Here is a 25,766-nt window from a genome sequence, read left to right as displayed (position 1 = left end):
GAGCGGAGGTCTCTGAACCCCTTTCAGTTTACAATGCTACCTAACTCATGAATCATTCTTTGCTGAAAGAAACTCTGTCAAATTTAATTTGTCTAAAGTTTTTAACATATAAAAGCACCATAGGTGCCTGAAAAGCAAAAGAACCCGTGAATCACATTCTTTTTCACAGAATTTGCAGACATATGTCACCTGTTTCTTTTCAGATAATTTATTTGACTATTTCTTTTTTTTACTTGCTGGACTGTCCAAAACTTCAATCTTGCCTTTTCCACCTTCAGAATTGGGAAGCTTAATGTTATCTATGGTGACTTCAGATGGGATGCTCTCATCTTCGTCCTCTGATTCTGAACTGTTCTCTGAACTGTCTTGTGAACTCTCTTCTGAACTGTCCGCTTCTTTTGAATCCGACTGATTCATCTCAAACAAAGCCACATCCTGCAAAAAGTAGTGGACAGGAAATCTATTTCAGAGCAGTTCCTTAAAAAGTCATAATAAAACAATATTGGGAATAACCAACATTCAGCAAACATATTGAAACATAAAGGATAAGAATTTTTTTTTTTTTGGAGACAGAGTCTTGCTCTGCTGCCCAGGCTGGAGTGCAGTGGCGTGATCTCAGCTCACTGCCACCTCCGCCTCCTGGACTTAAGCAATTCTCATGCCTCTCAGCCTCCTCAGTAGCTGGGACTACAGGTGTGCCCCACCACATCCAGCTAATTTTTGTATTTTCAGTAGAGATGGCGTTTCACCCTGTTGGCCAGGCTGGTCTTGAACTCCTGACCTCAAATGATCCACCCGCCTTGCCCTCCCAAAGTGCTGCAATTACAGGCATGAGACAGCACACAAGGCCACGAGGATAAGAAATGTTTTTAATACAACATGGCTCTTTTATATTTTTAGTTACCAGGGTCTGTCATAATGATGATTTAAATTTACTCTAAGTGTCTAAAATATCTGCTACGGCCCAATTCTATATACCCTGAACACATTCAACAACATTCTTTCAGCAAATACTAACATGAGTTAGGCACTACACTAGGTACTAGAGACTCAATAACAATAAAAAAATCAAAACAAACCCCTCACTTTGGTGAAATTTACATTTTCAGGCAGAGACCAGTAAATTACAACCTGCAGACCAAATCCTGCCCACTGCCTACTTTTGTTCAGCTCACAAAGTAGGAATGTTTTTTCTATTTTTAAGTGGTTAAGGAAAAAAAAATTAAAATACTGCTATTCATGAAAGGTGAAAATTATATGAAATTCTCATTTCAGCACCCATACACAGTGACACACTGCTCTAATTGAGCCAATAAGAGACCACTCCGGGCCTTCTGTTGGAACTGTTGAGAGAGAAATCTGAGTGAGTTGCTGACTCTAAGGCTGAAGCTGCTGATAAACCAGCAACCTACCACAGCTGGGGGAAGAGCATGCTCTAGATTAGGCCAACACTAGGAAAGCAGAACCAAGAGACAGAGCGGCTGACCTCTGAGGACACTGAGCACCTGGATCCAGGTGCACCAGAAATCACCACCCCTGGAGTTTTTTTGCCCCCAATAAAATGTTTTCCCCTTGCTTATTCATGTATGTATTGTCAGTGGCTGCTTTCACACTATGACAGCAGAGTTCACCAGTCACAACAGAGACAGTAAGGCCCACAGAACCTAATGTATTTACTATCTGGCCTCTTACAGAAACATTTGCTGACTCTTGTTCCAGAGGTGAAAGAAAAGCAATGAACAAATACATATAAAGCATAACGTAGGATTGTGAAAATATGGAAAAATAAAGCAGGATAAAATAATAATAGAGCTATCAGAGAAGGCCTCCTGATCAGGTGACAACTGAAAAGAGACAGAGGGAGTTGAAATGGAGAAATCTAGGGAAAAGCATTCTACCTGAGAAAACCGCAGGGGAGAAGACCGGGTGCGGTGAGACTGGTGCTGGAGGGCAGTAAATGAAGACTGTGTAGGAGATAACGTCAGACAGAGCAGCAGTGCCCAACCTCTTTGGTACCAGGGACCGGTTTTGTGGAAGAAAATTCTTTCATAGACCTTGGCAGGGATGTTTTGGGGATGAAACTGTTCCACCTCAGATCATCAGGCATTAGAATTTCATAAGGAGCGCACAACCTAGATCCCTTACATGCACAGTTCATAATAGGGTTCGTGCTCCTATGAGAATCTAATGCCACTGCTGATCTGACAGGAGGCAGAACTCAGGTGGTAATGTGCTCTCACCCACCGCTCACCTCCTGCTGTGCGACCTGCTTCCTAACAGGCCACAGACCAGTACCAGTCCACAGCCTGGGGGTTGGGAACCTCTGAGACAGAGAACTGCAGGCAGGATCATATGGGCCCTTTGAAGGACTTAGTTTATTTGAAACGTGATGGGAAGCCCCCAGGTCCCAAACTGTGTGAACAACAGACCCCAGGGAAGAAACAGTGAATGCAGGAAAATCTGCTAAGAAATTGCTGCAATACTCCAAAGGAGAGACCATAATTACCTGGGCCAACAAAGGTCCAAAGGAACAGCAGAGGTTGTACAAAGTGGTTGGATTTGGGATCTATTCTGGAGGGAGAGCTGAACAGAATGGCTAATGAATTAGATACTATTAACAATTGTCTCAGCTTGGTCCAGACACAGATATTATAAATGGAATTCCAGTGCAGAAACAAGATATGAGTATAAACTGAGAGAACATTTTTGCACATAGCTTATGTAATCAATTGCTCTCTTCCACACACTTATAAATGGAATTCCAGTGCAGAAACAAGATATGAGTATAAACTGAGAGAACATTTTTGCACACAGCTTATGTAATCAATTGCTCTCTTCCACACATCATTTATTTTTGCATACTCAATAAATCAGACTATGATTACCTCTTTTGGGGCTTCGACAGAAAAAAATCCAGTTAGGACACTGAGTAAATTAATGCTTCAGAATAACAAATGTAGCATTTGACTTAGAAAAAAAAACCTTCCTGTGACATCATATGACTAAAATGACTAAATCATAAAATGACTATGTACCTATACAACATTGGAAACATGAGCTAACACCAGGAAAATGAAAACTTGAAAATAAAATGGAAAAGTTATCTTCTTCTTAGGTGACAGGCAGACCAGTAATTTCACCATATGAAAACAAAGCGTAGTTACCATTTGTATAACTTTACCATGAGGCCCATCAATGTTTTCAATATTGAAACGACCAGGTGGTGCAGCTGCCATTTCTTTTCTTAGCTTTTCATTTGCCCGTGCCATCTGTGGGAGAAAGGTCTGTACCTGGTCCAATACTGTGGAAAGTAAATACAGCATATCAACATATATGCTAATAAATTCTGAAACCCAGGATTTCCTATGAACACTTCTGAACTGAGTATTAATAATAACAACCATAATTACATATCTTTTAGTTCCCTTCATTTAAAAACCCTCCATCCTCTTCTGAATAAAGCAGTAGGACTACACAATCCAGCAATTAATTGTTTCTCAAATGTTTTATGTTTCTCATATATCCCCAGGACTGGAAACTCCTAGAAGGCTGGCATTCAACAAATAGTAACTAAATAGGGAGGCAGTGTGACTTAACAGTTAAGAGCACCAGGTTCTGAGGCTTTAGGGTACTACTGACTAGGTATGTACAGAATCCTACTTCTACCTCTATCTGAATTACCTTGGGCCAGTTAATTAAGTAGTGGTTATTTCTGCCTACCCAACATCTGTTCCCTTTCTTCTGATAATATAACCCTGGCTTTCCTTTTAAGCTTGTGTCACTCTTAGTCACTTTTGCCCCTCACCCCATACATGCCTACATCCTCCACATCCTTGGCCACTGTACCATGCTTTAGTGGCATCACAGCGACACACTGCTCTAGTGGGGCCAATAAGAGATCACTCAGGACCTTTTGTTGGAACTGCTGAGAGAGAACTCTTTCTGAGTGAATGACTGAGTTGGCTGAATATAAGGCTGAAGCTGCTGATAAACTGGCAACTCACCACACCTGGGGGAAGAGTATGCTCTAAATTAGGCCAATACCTAGGAAAGCAGAACTAAGGGACAGAGTGGCTGACCTCTGAGGACACTGAGCACCTGGATCCAGATGCACCTGAAATCACTGCGCCTGGAGTATTTTTCCCCCAATAAAAAGAGACAACATAATTTCTTTTTTTGCTTAAGGCAATCTGAGCTGGATTTTAGTCATTTGCAACCAAGAATCCTAATTAATACATTTAATTCTACCACTTGAAACCTCAGTGTAGTAATCTATAAAAGAGGAGTGATAACTGTCAGTCACTGTGCCAAATACAGAGCAGTCAACAAACAAGGATATTTATTTTCTCTCTCAAGAAGCCCAACACATAACCATGCATATAACAGACTCTCAAAACTTATGTAACTGCTATGGCTACATAACAGATAACTAAAATGTCCAGCGTATGGAAGAAGAAAAGAAAATAGTGGCCAAGGTCAAGTAGACGACCTCTATTTGTAAAATAAGGTGCTGGAAGGACTCCCTAAGAGCATGTACACAAATAAAGCCTGACATAATAGTGAATGTTAGCTCTCATTCCCCTTCAGATATACAGAAAGAGAAATTACTAATACAAATAAAGGTATTTCTCTGTCCTCAGATTTAAATGTATTGCTACAGATAGAAAATCTGGCCTGCTTTTGTTTCCAACTAAAGAATCAAGTAGAGCAAAACAAGTACCAAAATGTGCGGCCTGAACTGTGATCCTCAGAAGCCAAATAATTCCGTGGTACTCTAGGAGAGTATATGCTGAACCCTGAGGCTAGTTCAGTCGTGGTTCTTCTAAATTAAATAATATCCAACACACAACACCATAATATTCAAAATGTCCAACATCTAATAAAAAATTAGCAAACATGCAAATAAACAGGAAAACATAATTCATAAAGAGTAGGAAAAAAAGATTCAGAAATGATGCAGACGACAGAATCAGCAATAAGAATGTTAAAACAGCTCTTATAAATATACTTTGTATGTTCAAGGAAGAAAAGAAATGCACAAACACAAGGAAAGAAAAAAGATATAAACAGTCTCAAACTTCTAGAGATGGAAACTATATCTACCTTGAAAAAATACATTTGATAGAATTAACAGATTAGACAATATAGAAGAATAGTGAACTCAAGGAAATCAGCAATAGAAGCTATCCAAATTGAAACACACAAAACATAAGACCCAAACAAACAATCAATGAGCTGTGAGACAACCTCAACTGGCAAAATTAGGTGTGATTGGAGTCCCTTCAGAAGAGGCGAGACAGGAGCAAGCAACAACAACAACCCTAAAAATTTCCCAAATTTGATAAAAATTATAAACTCATAGATCCAGTAAGCTCAACAAACCCAAGCTCAAGACTCACAAAGAAAACTACAAAGGGCACATCACCATAAACTCGGTAAAAACCAGTAATGAAGGGAATCTTAAAAGCAGCCAGAGAAGAAAAGAAACACTATATTCATGACACAAAATGACAGTAGACACTGGCATCAGAAACAATGCCACTGAAAAGAAAGTGTAGTGACGTCTTTAAAGTACTGGAGAAAAAAGAAAAAGCAAAAAACCACACTGTCAACCTAGAATTCTAAATCCATTAAAGCATCTTCCAAAAACTTGAAAGCAAAATACTTTCTCAGACACATACAGGATGGTAAGTCTATCTCCAGCAGAGCTGCACTATCAAGAATGATGTTTACAATAAGAAACCTGATTTTTTAAATGTGCTTAAGATTTGAACAGGCACTTCACCGAAGACATACAAATAGTGACACGTGAAAAGATGCTCAACATTATTAGCCATTAGAAACAAATTAAGATCACAACGCTATACCACTATATCCACACTAGAATAGCTAAAATTAAAAAGGCCATACCACATTTTGGTTAGGATGTGCAGCAACTAAACTCTCATACCTTGCTGGTGGAAATGCAAAATGGCAATTTCTTCTTCGTAAAAAAAAAAAAAATGTACACCTTATATATACCTGCAATTCCACTTCTAGGTATGTAATCCCTCAAAATAAAAACTTATGTCCACAAAAACTGGTTTTTGGATGGGCAGCCACCATATGGTCATTTCAGCTATTGTAGATTTAGTGCTACAGTAATGATGCTACAGTTAAATTATCCTTTCAGAGTACTCATGATTTCTTAGTTTATTGATGTGATACCTTCATTACCTTCATGCTTATTTACATTGTTTTTATTGAATTTTTGCCTTTTTTTAAATATTAAGAGTGAATTACATAGAGGGCATTCGTGTAATACTTAAAGTCTGAGTGTGGGACATACTTATGAATGTGCAGTACAGCAATACTACAGAATAATAAAGAGAACTGGCCATTATTCTGTATTCTAAGCAATATTTATCATTTAAATAATTGTGTCCAACTCAATGGGATGTGGTTGTGGTTTTCCATCCATATATATTGTTTGAAGCTCAGTAACCTCTAAAAAGTTTGTCATGGAGATTAACAATTGTTTTTGACTTCCCAAAATTCATCCCACAAGCAATTTTTCATGAAAAAGTTACCCTCTTAAAGTAGAGAAATAATGTAAGAAGTTCTATTCTGTGTACTGACTTTATCATGTAAATCCCAAGTAAGACTTGTTCCACTGGACTATCTGTGGTTTGATACCTGACCATGAAGGCAGAGACCGTCCCACAGCTTAATCAGACAAAACTCAGCATTAGAGAGGGTGAGAGAGGGGAAGAAGTACTTACAGGGACTCCTCTCTATCCGAACTGTTTGAAGAGTGGAGGTCTTTCTGGACTTAGGTTGGGAGTTGATGAGCAGCCTGTCCCATATACCTGAAAATACAGACACAGAAACACCCTTAATTTACTACAGCATAAAAAAACAAAGGCCCATCAGTAAGCCTCTCACACGACCAGTCTTAAGTCTTGACTGTCCACACTCCCCAAAATTTTTTTTTAAAGGAGCACTCCAAGCTCCATTACAACATTTTAATTCTCTGTGTACAGCCACCTCTCCTTTCTTACACCTGTCTCATTCACCTCTATCACCAATGCCAGGTAATAAATGCACACCAATCTGCACTTTTCTGGATCAGAAATTCATTAGTAGACAAACATGGGTCTGCAATGACAGAACGGAGGAAGCAGTACAGAGCAAAACAATGGTTAAGTGAAGCCAGAAATGGTTACTAGTTATGTAACACTGGGCAACTTACCTGATCTTCAAGCATTTGTTTCTTCACTAGTAAAACATGCTTGCCTGGTATTTCCCCTTCCCTGAAGATGTTCAACCCAAGGAAAGCAGCCTTTTGGGGATTTTGTCACCCACTCTACCTTTCCAGCCTCATCTCTCACTACTCAAATCATCCCAACTGTCTATCCCATCAGAGTTCCAAGAGGGGAACTTACAAAACTCAAGGCTTTGCACACCCTATTTCTAATACCCGGAAAATCCCTTACCTCTCTGGTTAAAAAACAAATCCTGTTCACCTGCGAAGCAGAGCGCAACAAACATCCATTGAATGCCTACTACTTAAGGCCTACTGGATTCGTGATCAGAGCACAGAATCTGGAGCCAGACTACTTGAATTCAAGTCCCAGTTTGGCTACTTTCTAGCCACATGATCTCCAGAAAGTAAATTACCTGTATGATAAATCATGTCTCAGGTTCCTCAACTATAAAACAGAGATAACAGATTTTCTGCAAAGGGTTGTTGTGAGGATTAGATGAGTTAATTCCTGGGGCATACATAGTAAGGACTACATAAGCTTTGGTTATCATTATTATACTTCCTTCAGAATCTCTGGGTTCTCACAAAACCTTTTCTTCAGGCTAGTATTTACTGACAACATGCCCAAGCCTTTTTACGCATTCTCCTCCTCACAAAAATTCTACAGGCATTACTACTACCCCCATTTCCCAAATGCAAAAACTGAGGCTTAGGGAATGAAAATAACTCTAAGTCCCACCAGTTAATTACTAGTGGAGCTGGGATTCGAACTCATGCTTTTAAATTCTACCTATATTGCCTGACATGCTATGTGGATTTCCTGGATGCATGTCTCCCTCTACAAGACAGCAGCACTAAGGGATGGTCTGTGTGGGTGTGAAGGAGGTAGGGACTGTTAGCATAATATTACTCCGCTTCCCCCTACCAGCCAACTGCTCTGACGCAGGCAGCCAAACCAAAAGCCCTCCCTTCCCCGAAAGAATTCGAGAGCTTCCCAGCTTCCAGGGCAGGGCAGGTGCCTGGCAGCGGCGCCTGGCAGGGTGGGCGCTCACTACCTTGCAGAATATAAGAACCACTAGCTGCGGAAACCATTCCGGGCCCGCAGCCGGGTGCCCGCCCCAAAGTCCCCACCCCTGCCGCGGGCAGGGCACGCCGGAGCCCCGCAGCAGTCTCCGGGGCTCCCCTCGAGGGTAGGGAGCCACTGGCCCCCAGACTGCACCGGCCGCGCCTCCTCCGCCGCACGTGTGGGGCCCATGCCGTCGTCACCCGTCCGTCACCTCCGCGGCCGTCGCTTCCCGCCGTCAGCAGCTCCTTGGACACTGGGACTCCTGAGGAATCCCGGGTGGGCGACGAACAACTCGGGCTAGCCTGGAGCTTGCCATGAACCTCCATGCTTCCCTCAAGCCTGCACTCTCAGGCCCGGATGCAGGAAAAAGGCTCGGGTAAGGGGGCGGGGAGAGGGCCGCGATTGGAGGAAACTGCGGTGGGCGGAGTAAGGAGCGAGAGAGAGGCGGGGCGAGCGTGGTGCAGCCGGGAGGCTGCGCGGGAGCTGGGGCCATTTCTACCCCTGGGAAAAAGAAAGGTTCGGACACTGTCATAGGAAAAAAGAGCTGGCAAGGCTCGATTTCGCCAAATTCGGGCATAAAGAGCATAACATTAGGCTGCCCTCCTCTTTATCCTTTTTTATTAAATTTATTTTTTTAATTGGTGAAAAAACACGTAACAAAATCTACCATCTTAACCATTTTTAGTTGTACAATTCAGTGGTGGCAGGCCTCTAGATCATTTTTATCTTGCAAAACTGAAACCCTATACCCATTTATCCCTACTTCAGTCCCTTGGTAACCACCATTCTACTTTCTTCTTTGTTTCTTTCTTTCTTTTTGAAACAGCCTTGCTCTGTCGCCCAGGCTGGTGCCTCAACCTCCCAAGTAGCTGAGATTACAGGTGCACACTACCACGCCGGGCTAATTTTTGTATTTTTGTGTAGAGACGGGTTTTCACCATGTTGGCCAGGCTGGTCTTGATTTCCTGACCTCGGGAGATCCACCCACCTTAGCCTCCCAAAGTGCTGGGATTACAGGTGTGAGCCATCATGCCCAGCCACCACCGTTCTACTTTCTGTACTATGAGCTTGACTACTTCAGATACATTATGTAGGTGGAATCATACAGTACTTGCCTTTTTGTGACCAATTTCACTTAAAATAATACCCTCAAGGTTTAGACATGTTGTAGCACATAACAGGATTCTCTTCTTTTTTAAGCCTGAATAATATGCCATTGTATGTATATACCACATTTTCTTACCATTGATCTCTCAACAGGCGTGCTGGTTGCTTCCACCTCGTGGTCATTGTGAACGATGCTTCAATGAACATGGTTGTACAAACATCTCTTAGAGACCCTGCTTTTCAATGCTTTGGGATACATACCCAGACATGGGATTACTGGATAATAGGGTAATTCTACTTTTTAGCTTTTTGTGAAGCCGCCGTATAGTTTTTCATAGTGGCTGCACCATTTTACATTTCCACAGTGAACAGGAGTTCCAATTTCTCCACATCCTTGTCAATATTTCCTTTTTCTGTTTGGTTGCTTCTTTCTTTTTGACAGTGAGCATCCCAGTGAGTGTGAAGTGATATCTTGAAGTTTTGGTTTGCATTTCTCTAATGATTTAGTGATGCTGAACATCTTTTCATGGGCTTGTTGGCCATTTATATATCTTCTTTGGAGAAATGACTATTCAACTCCTTTACCCATTTTTTAATCTGGTTATTTGTGTTTTTGTTGTTGAGTTGTAGGAGTTATTTATATATTCTGGATATTAACCCTTTATTGGATATATGATTTACAAATATTTTCTCCCATTCTGCAGGTTGCCTTTTCACTCTATTGTTTCCTTTCCTGTTTGTTCTTTTAACAGTCTTTATTGACCACCTGCAGTATGCCCAGACCCCTCTTATATAGGATTCAAAGCAGAAGCAGCAGAAATCTTGGACCAATCTTTTCTGCTTATTTCTGACAGAGCAGAGGCTCCAGAATCAGCCTGGAGTGGATTAAATCCAGTGTCATATTATTCATTTAGTAGCTGTGATTTTGGACAGATCACTCCCTGAGCTTCTGGCCTTCTTTGTAGAATCAGGATAATAATACTTCATGGGGATGTTATAAGGAATAAAAGAGGAAAAGGAGTAAAATGTATGTAATGGCACTGGTGATACAGAATGATTGGGCTCCCAGCTAAACCCCACTCTAAAGCATGGAACTGTGGCCCTAAGTGACAATAGCTGACCCCATTTTTTGCCCAAATGTTGCCTTTTTAGCCTGCCATTCCCCTATCCTGTGCCCATAAAAAGACTTCAGCTGACAGAGCAATATAAATGGCTAAGTGTTGGGGATACAAGAAGAGACTACAGATAGCTGTGGCCAACTTCAGATGGTGTGGCCTCAGGGAAAGATCACCTTCTTCCCCCACCATCCCCTTTCTTATTCCCTGTTCCACTGAGAGCCACATCCATTGCCCAATAAAATGCTCCACATATACTACCCTTCAATCTGTTGATGTGACCTGATTCTTTCTGGACACCAGACAAGAACCCATGAGGGCAGGGGCTGGGACATTGCTCCAGAGCCCACACACAGCCTGCTCTCACCAGAGAGGAGTGACTGGTGAGTTCCAGCATTCATATTTTCGCTCTGGGTCCTGCACTCACTTGAATGCTCCCTCTTGTGAGGTGTGGCAAGCAGCAGGCTAAGTGAAATGAGACATTCCAGTTCCTGCCCATGAAGGGGGTCAAGGTCGAGGGAATAATCCCATCTCACTGGTAGCAGCATTATTATGTTCATCATAATAAATTAACATTATATTATACCAAGTTATAAAAGCTAGGCCACAAAGAATTATGAGAGAAATAACAGTAGGCACTAAGGAAGAAAACACTGATTAATGGGCCTGGTGCGGTGGCTCACGTCTGGAATCCCAGCACTTTGGGAGGCTGAGGGGGGCGGATCAAAAGGTCAGGAGATCGAGACCATCCTGGCTAACACGGTGAAACCCCATGTCTACTAAAAATACAAAAAATTAGCCGGGCGCGGTGGTGGGCGTCTGTAGTCCCAGCTACTCGGGAGGCTGAGGTAGGAGAATGGCGTGAACCCGGGAGGCGGATCTTGCAGTGAGCCGAGATCACACCACTGCAGTCCAGCCTGGGCAACAGAGCGAGACTCCGTCTCAGAGAAAAAAAACAAAAACAAAAACAAAAAACTGATTAATGCATTTTAAAAGTTATTTCACTATCTTCCTACTTCCAGTTAAAACCTATTAAATAAATCTAGAGATCCTTTGCATTCCCAGCACTGAGCTTGTAATAGGTACACAGTTAATGATTAATCTGCGTTTGATGAATGAAGGAACAAAAAGAAGATGAACAAATGAATAATTGTTAATTAACTGTTTGATTGATTGACCACCTCAACAAACCTGGATTCTAGACACTGGAAATTTCCTCAAATCACTTTTGTGAATGATTGGTTGAGATCTGAAGTACCCCACAGGTGCAGCGCTATACAAAACGAACGGGGCATTTGTATTAAGGCTGTTCTTGCATTGCTATAAGGAAATAGCCAAGACTGGGAAATGTATAAATAAAAGGGGTTTAATTGGCTCACCATTCTGCAGATTGTACAGGAAACATGATGCTAGCATCTGCTAAGCTTCTTGGTGGGGGCTTCAGGAAACCAACAGTCATGGTAGAAGGCAAAGGGGGAGCAGACACATCACATGGCCAGAGCAGGAGCAAGAAAGACGGAGCAAGGTGGCCAGGCATGGTAGCTCACACCTGTAATCCCAGCACTTTGGGAGGCCAAGGTGGGTGGATCACCTGAGTTCAGGAGTTCGAGACCAGCCTGGCCAACATGGTGAAACCTCGTCTCTACGAAAAACACAAAAATTAGCTGGGCATGGTGGCAGGTGCCTGTAATGCCAGCTACTTGGGAGGCTGAAGCAGGAGGATCACTTGAGTCAGGGATGAAGAGGTTGCAGTGAGCCGAGATCATGCCACTGCACTCCAGGCTGGGCAACACAGTGAAACTTCATCTCAAAAAAAAAAAAAAAGAGAGAGTGAGCAAGTTGCCACACTCAGTATCATGAGGACGGTACTAAACCATTCATGAGAAATCCACCCCCATAACCCAATCACCTCTCACCAGGCCCCACCTCTAATACTGGGGATTACATTTCAACATAAGATTTGGGCAGGGACACACATCCAAAGTATATCAACACTGCTAGTTTCTAAGAATAGCTTAGAAATGAAGACATTCAGATCTTGCCAAGATAGTGTAGAAAATGCACTGGCAGAATTTAGTCTCCCTTCCAGAAAATTATGTTGTTAACTAAAAGAGCAGTTTTGTAAAATATGAAGGTAAATATAAAACATAGTTTCTCTACTTCTAATCTCTTTAAAAGATAATTGAGTGTTTAAAGCAAAAAAATATGTATCATGGGGTTTATAACAAATATAGAAGCAAAATGTATGGCAAGAATAGCACAGAAAATGGAGGTGGTAAATGGAAATATATGTTGTAAGGACTTTATATTTTATGTGAAGTGTTTGTAGTAGGGTTTGAAAATAGATGGTGATAAGTTAAAATTTTGTATTGTAAATACTAGAGCAACTACAAAAAAAATTAAAAAGATGGATATCTAATCAGCCAATAGTGAAGATAAAATGGAGCCATAGGCCAGGCGCAGTGGCTCACGCCTGTAATACTAGCACTTTGGGAGGCCGAGGTGGGCAGATTACCTGAGCTCAGGAATTCGAGATCAGCCTAGGCAACATGGTGAAACCCTGTTTCTACTAAAAATATAAAAAATTCGCTGGGCATGGTGGCGTGCACCTGTAGTCCCAGCTCCTTGGGAGGCTGAGGCAGGAGAATTGCTTGAACCTAGGAGGTGGAGGTTGCAGTGAGCCAAGATCGTGCCACTGTACTCCAGCCTGGGCAGCAGAGTGAGACTCCATTTCCAAAAAAAAATGGTGCCATAGAATATATTCAATTAATCCAAAAGAAAGAAACATAAAAAATAAAGAGGAACAAAGAACATTTGAGGTAAATAGAAAACAAATAATGTCCTAGTACAGGTAAGCTATACCCATTTCAGTAATGACATTAGATGTTAATTGGTGTCTTCCTCCATTTGGGCTGCTATAACAAAATGCCATAAACTGGGTAGCTTATAAATAAAAGAAATGTATTTCTCACAATTCTGGAGGCTGGAAAGTGCAAGACCGAAGTACTAGGAGATTTGGTTTCTGGTGAGGGCTCACACTCTGATTCATAGATGGCCCCTTCTTGCTGCATTCTCACATGGTGGAAGGGACAAGGCAGCTTTATAAGGGCATCATCTCATTCATAAGGGTTCTACCTTCATGACCTAATCACCTCCTAAAGGTCCCACTTCTTATATCATCATCTTGGTGGTTGGGATTTTAACATATGAACTTTGAGAGGACACAAATATTCAGACCATAACAATTGTTCAAAGATGTAAAGGCAAAAAAATTGACAGACTAGATAAAACAAAATCCAACTGTAGGCTCTCTGCAAGAAATTTGCTTTAACTGGAAAGATATAGTTAGGTTAAAAGTGAAGTGATTAAAAAAGATAAACTACGCAAATACTAAACAAAAATAAAGCTGAAGTAGCTATGTTGCTATCAGACAAAATAGATTTCAAAACAATATTACCAAAGATAAAAAGGGACTTTTCATAATGATAAAGAGATACATTTGTCATAATGATATAACAATAATTGTGTTTGCACCTAATAACAGAGCTTTATAAAATAAGCAGCAAAAACTAATAGAACTAAAAGGAGAAATAGACAAATATTATATTACTTTTGGAGATTTCAACACTCTCCTCTCAGAAATTGGTATAGAACAAGTAGACATAAAACCAATAAGTATAAAGAAGACTTACTATCTACCAACTTAACCTAATTGACATACAGACACTGCAACAGCAGAATATACATTGTTTGAAGTGTTTACAGCAATCAATGACATAGATCATATGCAAGGCCATAAAACAAGTCAAAAAAACATGAAAATAACTGAAATAATGCAGAGTTAACTGATCTCAACTAAACTAAGCTAGAAATCAATAACAAAAAGATATTTTGACAAACTCCAAATATTTGGAAATTAAACGATTCAGTTCTAAAATACTCATGAGTCAAAAAATACAAAAGAAGTTATAAAATATTTTAAGCAAAATTAAAATGAAAACACAAAATATCAAAGTTTGTGTGATAAAGCAAAAGCAGTGCAAAGAGGAAAATTTATAATATTAAATGCTTATATTTAAAAAGAAAGTCTCAAAAATTTATCTAAGCTTCAGCATTAACTAGAAAGAAAGGAGCAAATTAAATTCAAATCAAGTAGAAGGAAGAGAATAATAAAGAATAGAGTAAAATAAGAAATAAACACGATAGAAAAATGTTTTTTAAAAAAGCTGACTATTTGGAAAAAAATCTGTAAATTGATAAACTTGTATCCAGACTAATCAGGAAAAAAAAAGAGAGGACACAAATTATCAGTAAAAAAAAAATGAAAGAGGAATATTATTACAAATTTAGCACACATCAAAAGGATAAGAGAATATTCTGAAAAACTTTAGCAATTAGATTTTTAATTTAGATGACATGTATAAATTCTATGCAAGACACAAACTGCTACAACTCATTCAAGAAATATAGGTAACCTGAATAGCCCCATATCTTCTATTAAAAAGTTCATATTTGAAAATCTTCTCATAAAGAAAACATCAGCCATAACACTGATATGTTAAAGGAAACTTTTAGGAAAGAAATAATAGAGGTTCTACATAAACTCATCCAGAGAATAAAAGAAATGATTATACTTCCCAGCTCATTTTATGAGGTGAGCTTTATATTAAAATCAGACAAAGACATTATGGGAAAACTATAGACCAATATTCCTTATCATAGATGCAAAAATTCTTAACAAAATTTTAGTAAGTAAATTTCTTTATGCATAAAAAAGATAATATATTGTTACCAAATATAATTATGCAAGAAATGGAAGGTTGTTTTAACTTTAGAAAATCTATCTATGTGATTTATCCTAATAGCAGACTGAGGTGAAAAAAACTATGTCACCGTCTCAGTAGAAGCAAAAAAATCTTTTGACAAAATTTAATACCTATTCATGATAAAAAGCTCCCTGCAAACTAGTAGTAGAGGGAAATTTCCATAATCCAATAAAGGACATCTATGAGAAATCAACAGCTAACATCATAAATATTTTTCCTCTAATTTTGAGAATAAGGCAAAGAAGTCCACTCTCACCACTTCTACTTAGCAATTAACTAGAGGTCTTTACTGCTGCAATAAGGCAAGGAAAAGAATAAAAGGCATAAAGATTGGAAAGAAGGGATTATAACTTTTTATTCACAAATGAGATTATCATCTATATAGAAAATCCTAAGGTTTATTAGTTTTATTGATTTTTTCCAAAGATCCAGCTACAAAAAATATTAGAATAAATAAATAAATATGGGAAGGTAGCATGATATGAAGTCAATATACAAAATCAACCATTTTTCTATATGCTAACAACAAGCAATGGGAAATTAAAATAACTTTATTCACAATATAAACACAAAATACATAGGGATAGAATTATCAAATTATGTGAAAGATGATTACAGTGAAAACTATAAGAGCTTGGTTAAAGAAATTAAAGAACAGCTAAATAGAGAAGTATACCATGTTAATGGGTCAGAAAACTCATTACTGTTATGACGTCAATTCTCCTCAAATGAATACATAGGCCCAATGCAGTCTAGTCAAAATCTCAGCAAGCTGTTTTGTAAAAATTGAGAAACTGGATTTAAGATTTATATGAAATGAAAAGAACTTTCATTTATATGAAAATGAAAAGGGAAAACATTTCTGAAAGAGAAGAATAAAGTTTTAGGACATAACACTGTTTGGTTTGAGAACATATTATAAAGATAACGAGTCAAAACAGAGTGGTATTGGTGTAAAGATAGACTGTTAGACTAGTGGAACAGCATAGAAATCCAAGAAATAGGTCCACACATATATAGTTAATTGATTTTCGACATAGGTATCAAGGTAATATAATTGGGAAAAGTTACTCTTTTTAATAAATGGTCTTGGAATAACTGGATCCATATGCAAAATAATGAACCTTGATTCTTACCTCACACCACAAATGTAATTTAAATCTAAATGTATCAGAAAGGCAAACTTGAGCTAAAAGTATAAAACTTCTAGAAAAAAAGAGAAAATATTTGTAACCTTCATTTAGGCAGAGCTTTCTTAGATAAAACATGCTATTATCCGTTCAAAATTCATAGGTTGAAATCCTGACTGCCAAGGTGGTGGTACTAAGAGATGGAGAATTTAGAGGTGATCAGGTCATGAGGACAGAGCTCTCATGGATGAGATTATTGTCCTTATAAAAGAAGCCCCAGAGAGCAATCTTGCCCCTTCCACCAAGTGAGGATGCAGCAAGAAGGGGCCATCTATGAACCTGAGAGCAAGCTCTTCCTCACCAGACACCAAATCTCCCAGTATCTTGATCTTGGACTTCCCAGCTTCCAGAAACACTAAGAAATAAATTTCTATTTTTTGGTCATCGGCAAAGTCTGAGTCCTGTCCTCTTGCCTGCCTCCCTGGACACCATGAACTTCACCACTCGCTCCACCTTCTCCACCAACTACTGGTCCCTGGGCTCTGTCCAGGCACCCAGCTATGGCACCTGGCCGGTCAGCAGTGCGGCCAGCGTCTATGCAGGCAGCAGGGGCTCTGGTTCCTGGATCTCTGTGTCCTGCTTCATCAGCTTCCGGGCTGCATGGAGTCCAGGGGCCTGGCCGTGGAGATGGCTGGGGGTCTGGCAGGAATGGGAGGTATCCAGAATGAGAAGGAGACCATGCAAAGCCTGAACGACTGCCTGGACTCCTACCTGGACAGAGTGAGGAGCCTGGAGACCAAGAATCAGAAGCTGGAGAGCAAAATCCGGGAGCACCTGGAGAAGAAGGGACCCCAGGTCAGAGACTGGAGCCATTACTTCAAGATCATCGATGACCTGAGGGCTCAGATCTTTGCAAACACTGTGGACAATGCCTGCATTGTTCTGCAGATCGACAAATGTCTGTCTTGCTGCTGATGACTTTAGGGTCAAGTATGAGACAGAGCTGGCCATGGCCCATGACATCCATGGGCTCTGCAAGGTCATTGTTGACACCAATGTCACTCGGCTGCAGCTGGAGACAGAGATTGAGGCTCTCAAGGAGGAGCTGCTCTTCATAAAGAAGAACCACAAAGAGGAAGTAAAAGGCCTACAAGCCCAGATTGCCAGCTCTGGGTTGACTATGGAGGTAGATGCCCTCAAATCTCAGGACCTTGCCAAGATCATGGCAGACATCTGGGCCCAATATGACGAGCTGGCTCGGAAGAACCAAGAGGGGCTGGACAAATACTGGTCTCAGAAGAATTGAGGAAATCACCAAAGTGGTCACCACGCAGCCCACTGAGGTTGGAGCTATTGAGATGACGCTCACAGAGCTGAGATGTACACTCCAGTCCTTGGAGGTTGACCTGGATTCCATGAGAAATCTGAAGGCCAGCTTGGAGGACAGCCTGAGGGAGGTGGAGGCCCGCCACGCCCTGCAGATGGAGCAGCTCAACGGGATCCTGCTGCACCTGGAGTCAGAGCTGGCACAGACCCTGGAAGAGGGACAGCGCCAGGCCCAGGAGTACGAGGCCCTGCTGAACATCAAGGTCAAGCTAGGGGCTGAGATCGACACCTACCCCTGCCTGGGGGAAGATGGCAAGGAGTTCAATCTTGGTGATGCCCTGGACAGCAGCAACTCCATGCAAACCATCCAAAAGACCACCACCGCCGGACAGTGGATGGCAAAGTGCTGTCTGAGACAAAGGACACCAAAGTTCTGAGGCATTAATCCAGCAGAAGCAGGGTACCCTTTGGGGAGCAGGAGGAAAATAAAAAGTTCAGAGGTCAAAAAAAAAAGAAATTTCTATTTTTTATAGTCCATCCAGTTTATGGTAATTTGTTACAGGAGCCTGAATGGAATAAGACAAGACATAAAAGTTATAATCATACAAGAAAAATGGATAAATTTTCTCCAGCAAAATTAAAATATTTTGCTCTTGAAAGATGCTACTCTAAATGAAAAGGTAAGCCAAGACCGGGAGAATATATTTCCAAAACCTACATCTAATGAAATACAGGCATGCACCACACAGTAACATTTCAGTCAACAGTGGACCATATATTCAAAGGTGTTTTCATATGATTATAACACCATTTTTTACTGTACCTTCTGTATGTTTAGATATGTTTAGATACACAAATACCATTGTGTTACAGTTGCCTGCAGTATTCAGTACAGTAACACACTGCACATGCTCCTAGGTTTGTAGCCTAGGAACAATAGGCAACACGGCATAGCCTAGGTGTGTAGTAGGCTACAGCATCTAGGTTTATGCAAGTATGCTCTACGATGTTCACATGATAAAATCAACTAACGGCACAGTTCTCAGAATGTATCCACGTTGTTAAATGATGCATGACTGTACTTGTATCTGAAAAATATAAACACTACTACAATTCAATATTAAGAAGGCAAATGATCCAATAAAAATGGGCAAAAAAGCTCAATAGATACTTCATCAAAGAAGGCATACAAATGTAAAACAAATAGAAAGAGGTGTAACATCACTGGTCATTATAAAAATGCAAATTAAAGCTACAGTGAAATAACACTACATTTCTATTAGAATGGCTAAAACTAAAAAGATTAGAAATACCTTGTTGGTTAGGATGTGGGGCAATTCAGTGGTTTTCAGCTGTGAGTCATTTTGCCCCAAAGGACATTTGACAATTCCTGGAGACATTGTTGAGCATCACAATCAGCAGGGAGCTACTGGCATCTAATGCATAGAGGTCAGGGAGCTATACATTCTACAAAGCAAAGGACAGCTTCCAGAACAAAGAATTATCTGGGTCAAAATGTCAATAGTGCCAAGGTTAAGAAACCTTGAATAAACATATGTGTGCACATGTCTTTATAGCAGCATGATTTATAATCCTTTGGGTATATACCCAGTAATGGCATGGCTGGGTCAAATGGTATTTCTAGTTCTAGATTCCTGAGGAATCGCCACACTGTCTTCCACAATGAGAACACTTGGACACAGGAAGGGGAACATCACACACCGGGGCCTGTTGTGGGGTGGGGGAAGGGGGGAGGGATAGCATTAGGAGATATACCTAATGTAAATGACGAGTTAATGGGTGCAGCACACCAACATGGCACATGTATACATATGTAACAAACCTGCACGTTGTGCACATGTACCCTAGAACTTAAAGTATCATAAATAAATACATATATATACATATATACATATATATGTATATATATATATATATATATAAAGAAACCTTGAAACAACTGGGAACTCTCATACATTGTGGGAGGGAAAATGAAATAGTATAACCACGTGGGAAAATAGGTTAGCAGTTTCTTATGAATGTACGTGTACCCTATGACACAGAAATTCCATTCCTAGGTATTTGTCACATGGCAGACAGTCTCCAGCATAGCCTCCAGGGATCCCATCTCCTGGTATTTATGTCCTTATGTAATCTTCTCTTGAGTATGGACTAAATATAGTGAATTGCTCCTAACGAATAAAATACAGTAAAAGTAATGGGGTGTTACATCTGAAATTAGACTACAAAGAGACTGTGACTTCTGTTTTGCTGCTTTCTGTCACTCTGAGAGAAGCCAGCTGACGTGTTGTGAGTTACCCTGTGTGAGTTCCACATGGCAAGGAACTGAGATTGGCCTCCAGTCAATACCCAAGGCGGAACTGAGACTTTCAGTTCAATGCCCACAAGGAACTGAATCCTGTCAGTTCCTTGTATGTGTTTCTCGCGTAAGAGAGCTTGGAGGCAGGTCCTTACCTGGTGAAGCCATTTTTCTTTCTTTTTTTTTTTTTCTTGAGACAGTCTCACTCTGTCATCCAGGCGGAGTGCAGTGGCATGATTTCGGCTCACTGCAACCTCCTGCCTCCCAGGCTCAAGCGATCCTTCCACCTCAGCCTCCCCAGTAGTTGGGACTACAGGCACATGCCAACTATGCCTGGCTAATTTTTTAATTTTTTGTAGAAGTGCGGTCTCACATTGCTGCCCAGGCTGGTCTCAAACTCCTGGGCTCAAGCAATCCTCCGCCTCTGCCTCCCAAAGTGCTGGGACTACAGGTGTGAGCCACCATGCCAAACCTGGTTGAGCCTTTTGATGAAACTACAGTTCTACCAACAGCTTAACTGCAACCTCTTGAAAGACCTTGAACCAGAGTCACCCAGTTATGGTGGTGAGCATTTTACAGTAGAATTGAGGCTAAACAATGGGAATAAGTTTGAAAGAATAGTGTTTAATTGGCCGGGCATGGTGGCTCATGCCTGTAATCCCAGCACTTTGGGAGGGCAAGGCGGGTGGATCACCTGAGGTCAGGAGTTTAAGACCAGCCTGGCCAGAATGGTGAAACCCCATCTCTACTAAAAATATAAAAACTAGCCAGGTGTGGTGGTGGGCGCCTGTAATCCCAGATACTCGGGAGGCTGAGGCAGGAGAATTGCTTGAACCCAGGAGACGGAGGTTGCAGTGAGCCGACACAGTGCCACTGCTCAGTGACAGAGTGAGACTCCATCTCAAAAAAAAAAAAGTATTTAATTTTTATAGGTATTGATACTGTAGATATAATATAAAAATCAAAAATGGGGAGAAGGCTGAAACTATCTGAGAAGAAAAAATATTGCTTTTAAAAGATGAAATAAAAAGTATGTTACATTAGGTGTTCGGGACAAAGGGAGACAGAAAAGAGGAGGTTACTAGCTAATTTTAATACCATTGATAGTAGGAAGATAAAGGACAATATCAAAATAAGAGTAGTCTGAACAGTATCATATAAAGTTATTAGAACAAAATACAAATCTTCCTAAATACTAAAATACACAAAAACAGAAAAAGAAGAGCAAATAAAACAGACTTCATAGGAAAGACTTCATATGATTTATAAAAACAAAACTGAGATGAAGCATATCAATTGTATTACTACCTGCAATACTTAATAGGCTTAACTCATTTATAAGAGAAAAAGAATTTTCAGATTGGATAAGTAGTCGAAATTCAATTCTATGCTGGATAGAAATGACTTATCTAGGCTGGGCACGGTGACTCACACCTGTAATCCCAGCACTTTGGGAAGCCATGGTGAGCAGATCACCTGAGGTCAGGAGTTCAAGACCAGCCTGGCCAACATGGTGAAACCCCATCTCTACTAAAAATACAAGAAAAAAAAATTGCTGGGCATGGTGGTGCGCATCAATAATCCCCAGCTACTCAGGAGGCTGAAGCAGTAGAATTGCTTGAATCTGGGAGGCAGAAGTTTCAGTGAGCCCAGATCGCACCATTATACTCCAGTCTGGGCGACAAGAGCAAAACTCTCATCTAAAATAAAAGATAAAATAGTAAAAATAAGAGGGTGATTACATATAAACCAGGCATATGCAAGTAAAAACAAAGTGGAGTACAATTTTGTTATTAGACAAGCAAAAATTCAAAAAGAGACAAAAAGTCACATTATGATGCTAAATGACACGATCTAAACAAGAAAACCATCATTCATATTCGTGTGCCTAATAACACAGCAACAACCATTAAAAAGCAGAAAGTAAAAGGAATAAAAAGAGACATAAGCAAAAACTCTAATAATTGGAAGTTTAATACCATTTCTCAGAAAAGAATAGACCCAGTTAGACAAAAAAATTAGTATGGATTTAGAGGAGCTAAATAAAATCATTGATAAAGTAGATCTAGTAAATATATATTGAACACTGAACCCTGATAATAGAGATTAAACTTTCTTCTGAAGTCACATGGAGTATTCACAAAATTGAAATATCATAGGCCACAAAGAAAATCTCAATGAATTCCAAAAATACAAATGATATGTTATATTCTGTGACCACAATTAAATATAATTTTAAAATAGTGACTTTTTAATAAAAGTCTCTTCTACCTAAAACTGTAAAAACATATTTCTAAGCAATCTTTGGATTGAAAAGAAATGGTAAAAAAAACTGCAAAAAAAGCTAATTTTACTATTATTATTTTTGAGACAGGGTCTCATTCTGTCTCCAGGGCTGGGGTGCAGTAGCATGATCTTGGCACAATGCTAATAAGAATCTCATCAGGTACTTTTTCCCTTTGAGTGAGAAAATGGATTATAAAGTTTGTATAAAAAGATAAGACAATAGCCACAAGACAGGCTCTGAACAAGAAGAGCAATGCAGGGGGAAGGGAGCTGCTTCTGGTACAGGAAAATGATATGAAAAAAAAGATAACTGTTAAACATTTTAAGATATTTAAAAAGAATATAAATATAAGAAATTTGTTGGTTGATTTACATGTATGTTACAGTCATTATTATGGGCAAGCTCTAATCATATGAAACTGAACCTGGACCTTATTGCTGATTGGCTGTTACAATGAATTGAATCATCTTAATTTTTAGTAGTATTATTGGTATGGTTATTTAAAAACTGCTATATAGATATTCTTAGATAAAGCAAATAAGTAATTATGTTAATATTTGGATCTCAGATTTTGTTTTGGATTTTGTTTGCTTTTTGAGATGGGGTCTCACTCTGTGGCTCAGGCTGAAGTGCAGTGGCACAATCTTGGCTCACTGCAACATCCACCTCCCCAACTCAAGCAATCCTCCCACCTCAGCCTCCTAAGTAGCTAGGATTACAGGTATGTGCCACCACTCCTAATATTTTTTGTATTTTTGGTAGAGACAGGGTTTCACCATGTTGCCCAGGCTGGTCTCGAACTCCTGAGCTCAAGCAATCCGTTCGCCTAGGCCTCCCAAAGTGCTGGCATTACAGACGTGAGCCACCGCGCCTCGCCAGATCTCAGATTTTTTGTACAAGAAAAAAAAAAAATCAGTAACTGCCCCACTCCTGTAATCTTAAATTTGAACTGGCAATATGTGTATAAATTCCTGAGTTTCTTTTTGAAAAAAAAAATTGAAACTTTTTTCAGGAAATTGAGGGAAATGAGGTAAAATAAGATTGGCATTTAAAAGTTAAAATGTCAAAGTAACAAACTTGAGTCATAGGCCCAAACTAGCTGAGACAAGGGAAGTGGAATTTTCTGAATCAGGTCCCACGCCTGCAGCTGGCCGGGGGACGGGACCAATCCCACCCAGAAGGCAGAGCTGTAGCTTTAGGGGAGGATGCAAGGAAATCAGGGAGGCACCCACAGGTCTACTACAGACAATAATATTTGCAATGTGTAATTCTGGGTTGATAATTTTGAGGTTTTTCTAAAAGGTCATTTTTCATCTTTCAGCTTCAGTTTTTATCTTCAGGAGACTATCCAGACTGAGTATTTAGGCTGGTAAGTTTTCAAATTGCTATTACCTGGCCCTTAGGAACAATTATCTATTTAATTTAATTACCTAATTTTGCCAATTAAAACTATTTTATCTCTAGATACATGTATATTAATGCTGAATATTATGGTGTAATTATAGTGCAAATCATTTATTTTGGTTAGCTCTTAACCTATTTTGATCGTATGGATAAAATAAAACATTTGTGTCAAAGGAATGCTTTGATTTCCAGCAACATAATATTTCCACTGGTGGAGAAGCAGGATTTTATTTCTAGTAGACTACTATTCTGAAGATTAGCCATCTTAAACTGGACTTAGCTTGATTCTCTGCCTCATGTGCTGGAATTTTTAAATTAGTTTTTTAAGTGTTGAATTTTGAACATAGCGTAGGGCATCATTTCTTCCTCAAAATTTCACCCATGGCATGGCATAAAAAAGACTGGTGTTCAATTGTGCTAAATATCAATGAATCAGAAATGACAACTTAGTAACAAAGGGTGAAAATGTGCACAGGGAGGTGGGTGGGCAGTGTCTTTTTGAGAGTCTTGCTCTGTTGCCCAGGCTGCTGGAGTGCAATGGTGTGATTATGGCTCACTGAAGCCTTGAACTCCTAGGTTCAAGCAATCCTCCTGCCTCAGCCTCCCGGGTGGCTGGGACAACAGCTGCATACCACCATGCCTGGCTAATTTTTTAAATTTTTTTTGTAGAGATGAGGTCTCACTATGTTGCCCAGACTGGTCATGAACTCCTGGCCTCTACAGATCCTCCTGCCTCGGCTTCCCAAAGTGCTGGGTTTATAGGCCTGAGCAACAGCACCTGGTCAGGGGGAATGTGTTACTCTGTTCAAGCTGCTGTAACAAAATATGCTGGACTGGGCAATTTATAAACAATAGAACTGTATTGCTCACAGTGATGGAGGCTAGGAAGGTGCCAGCAGTTAATGTCTGGTAAGGGCTCACTCTCTGCTTCAAAGATGGTGCCCTCTTGCTAAGTCTTCACATGGCAGAAGGGGTGAACAAGCTCCCTTAGGCCTCTTATATAAGGACACTAATCCCATTCTTGAGGACAGAGCCCTCATGGCCTAATCACCTCCCAAAGGCCTCATCTCTTAATACTATCACCTTGGGGGTTAGGTCTCAATATATGAATCTGAGGTGGGGGGGACACAAAGATTCAGATTTATAGCAGGGGAGAAGAATTTCCTATTATATAATTCATTGTTTTTTGATCAACAATATTTGTTCCATTTTAATCAATTTTAGTTATTTTTATTCCTGTGTAGTTCTTCTCCAGGATCTTGTTCTAGCAAAACAAAGTATATCAGGCTAGGTCACTAGCATTTCCTCAAAAGTATTTAGGAGACATAGGAATAATTAGGCCGATGTCTATGCATTCTGATGATTTGTTTTATGACAGGTGTAGAATCTGATAGAAACTATCAGAAAAGAGGCTACATAGAAGAATTAAATAATGGGAGAGGACTGCAAGGAAACTTTCTTTTCTACATAAGTAAATTGTGTACAGTTTGTACTGTTCCTTTTTCCTCATCCTACACTACCTCTTTTTTATCTATTTCATGTTAAGAACATTTTGCAAGTTTACATATTCTGATTACAAACCGTTACAGGGCCCCTAGTTGCTCTCTGGGACAGAGAGGTCTCAATTATTTCAAAATGAATACTTTCATATAGTCACAATAGCTGTCTTTCCCTTTGAAGCTGCCCAAACATACCACCTACACACTGCCTATCAGTTCCTGATTTATTTAGCCAAGAATACAGGGAATATGGGAAAAAGGGGTGGCTACAGAGAACAGGACCAGAAAGGGCATATCTTTGTAGGACTTTTACCTCTTCGCATTGGCTTTTACCTTTCTAGGGCTTTTACCTCTCTGCCCTGCCAAAGTAGCTTGCTATGTGCCTATCCCACTTTTTTTTTAAGTTTTTTTTTTTTTTTTTTAGAGATGGAGTCTTGCTC

The 25,766-nt window shown here is 40.0% G+C and overlaps 1 protein-coding gene, 1 long non-coding RNA gene and 1 pseudogene across 2 annotated transcripts; 2 read left to right on the top strand and 1 right to left on the bottom strand.

Annotated features, from left to right (window-relative positions):
- Nucleotides 1-192: 192 nt before the first annotated feature.
- Nucleotides 193-8,655, bottom strand: NOPCHAP1 (NOP protein chaperone 1). Its single transcript, XM_054444316.2, has 4 exons — nt 8,524-8,655; nt 6,762-6,848; nt 3,165-3,301; nt 193-435 (listed from the first exon to the last, which is right to left on the bottom strand). The coding sequence occupies exons 1-4, from the start codon at nt 8,636-8,638 to the stop codon at nt 217-219; spliced, it is 558 nt and encodes a 185-aa protein (XP_054300291.1). The 5' UTR covers nt 8,639-8,655; the 3' UTR covers nt 193-216.
- Nucleotides 8,251-10,802, top strand: LOC134737615 (uncharacterized). The gene is made up of 2 exons (XR_010122688.1): nt 8,251-8,688; nt 9,573-10,802. It is a non-coding gene; the product is annotated as an uncharacterized LOC134737615 (long non-coding RNA).
- A 6,178-nt stretch (nt 10,803-16,980) lies between these two features.
- Nucleotides 16,981-18,261, top strand: LOC129010289 (keratin, type I cytoskeletal 18-like; annotated as a pseudogene).
- Nucleotides 18,262-25,766: the final 7,505 nt, after the last annotated feature.

The sequence above is a fragment of the Pongo pygmaeus genome, chromosome 10 (genome assembly GCF_028885625.2).
Source record: "Pongo pygmaeus isolate AG05252 chromosome 10, NHGRI_mPonPyg2-v2.0_pri, whole genome shotgun sequence".
In the NCBI taxonomy this organism is placed as follows: Eukaryota; Metazoa; Chordata; class Mammalia; order Primates; family Hominidae; genus Pongo; species Pongo pygmaeus.
This window is presented reverse-complemented; position numbering and strand designations above follow the sequence as displayed.

Excerpts from the sequence above, each read along its gene's own strand:
- NOPCHAP1 (XM_054444316.2), bottom strand. The coding sequence starts at position 8,638 with ATGGAGGTTCATGGCAAGCTCCAGGCTAGCCCGAGTTGTTCGTCGCCC. Across the intron at positions 6,849-8,523 it reads GGGAAGCGACGGCCGCGGAG|GTATATGGGACAGGCTGCTC; the intron begins GTGACGGACGGG and ends CTGTATTTTCAG. Across the intron at positions 3,302-6,761 it reads TCGGATAGAGAGGAGTCCCT|TATTGGACCAGGTACAGACC; the intron begins GTAAGTACTTCT and ends TACTTTCCACAG.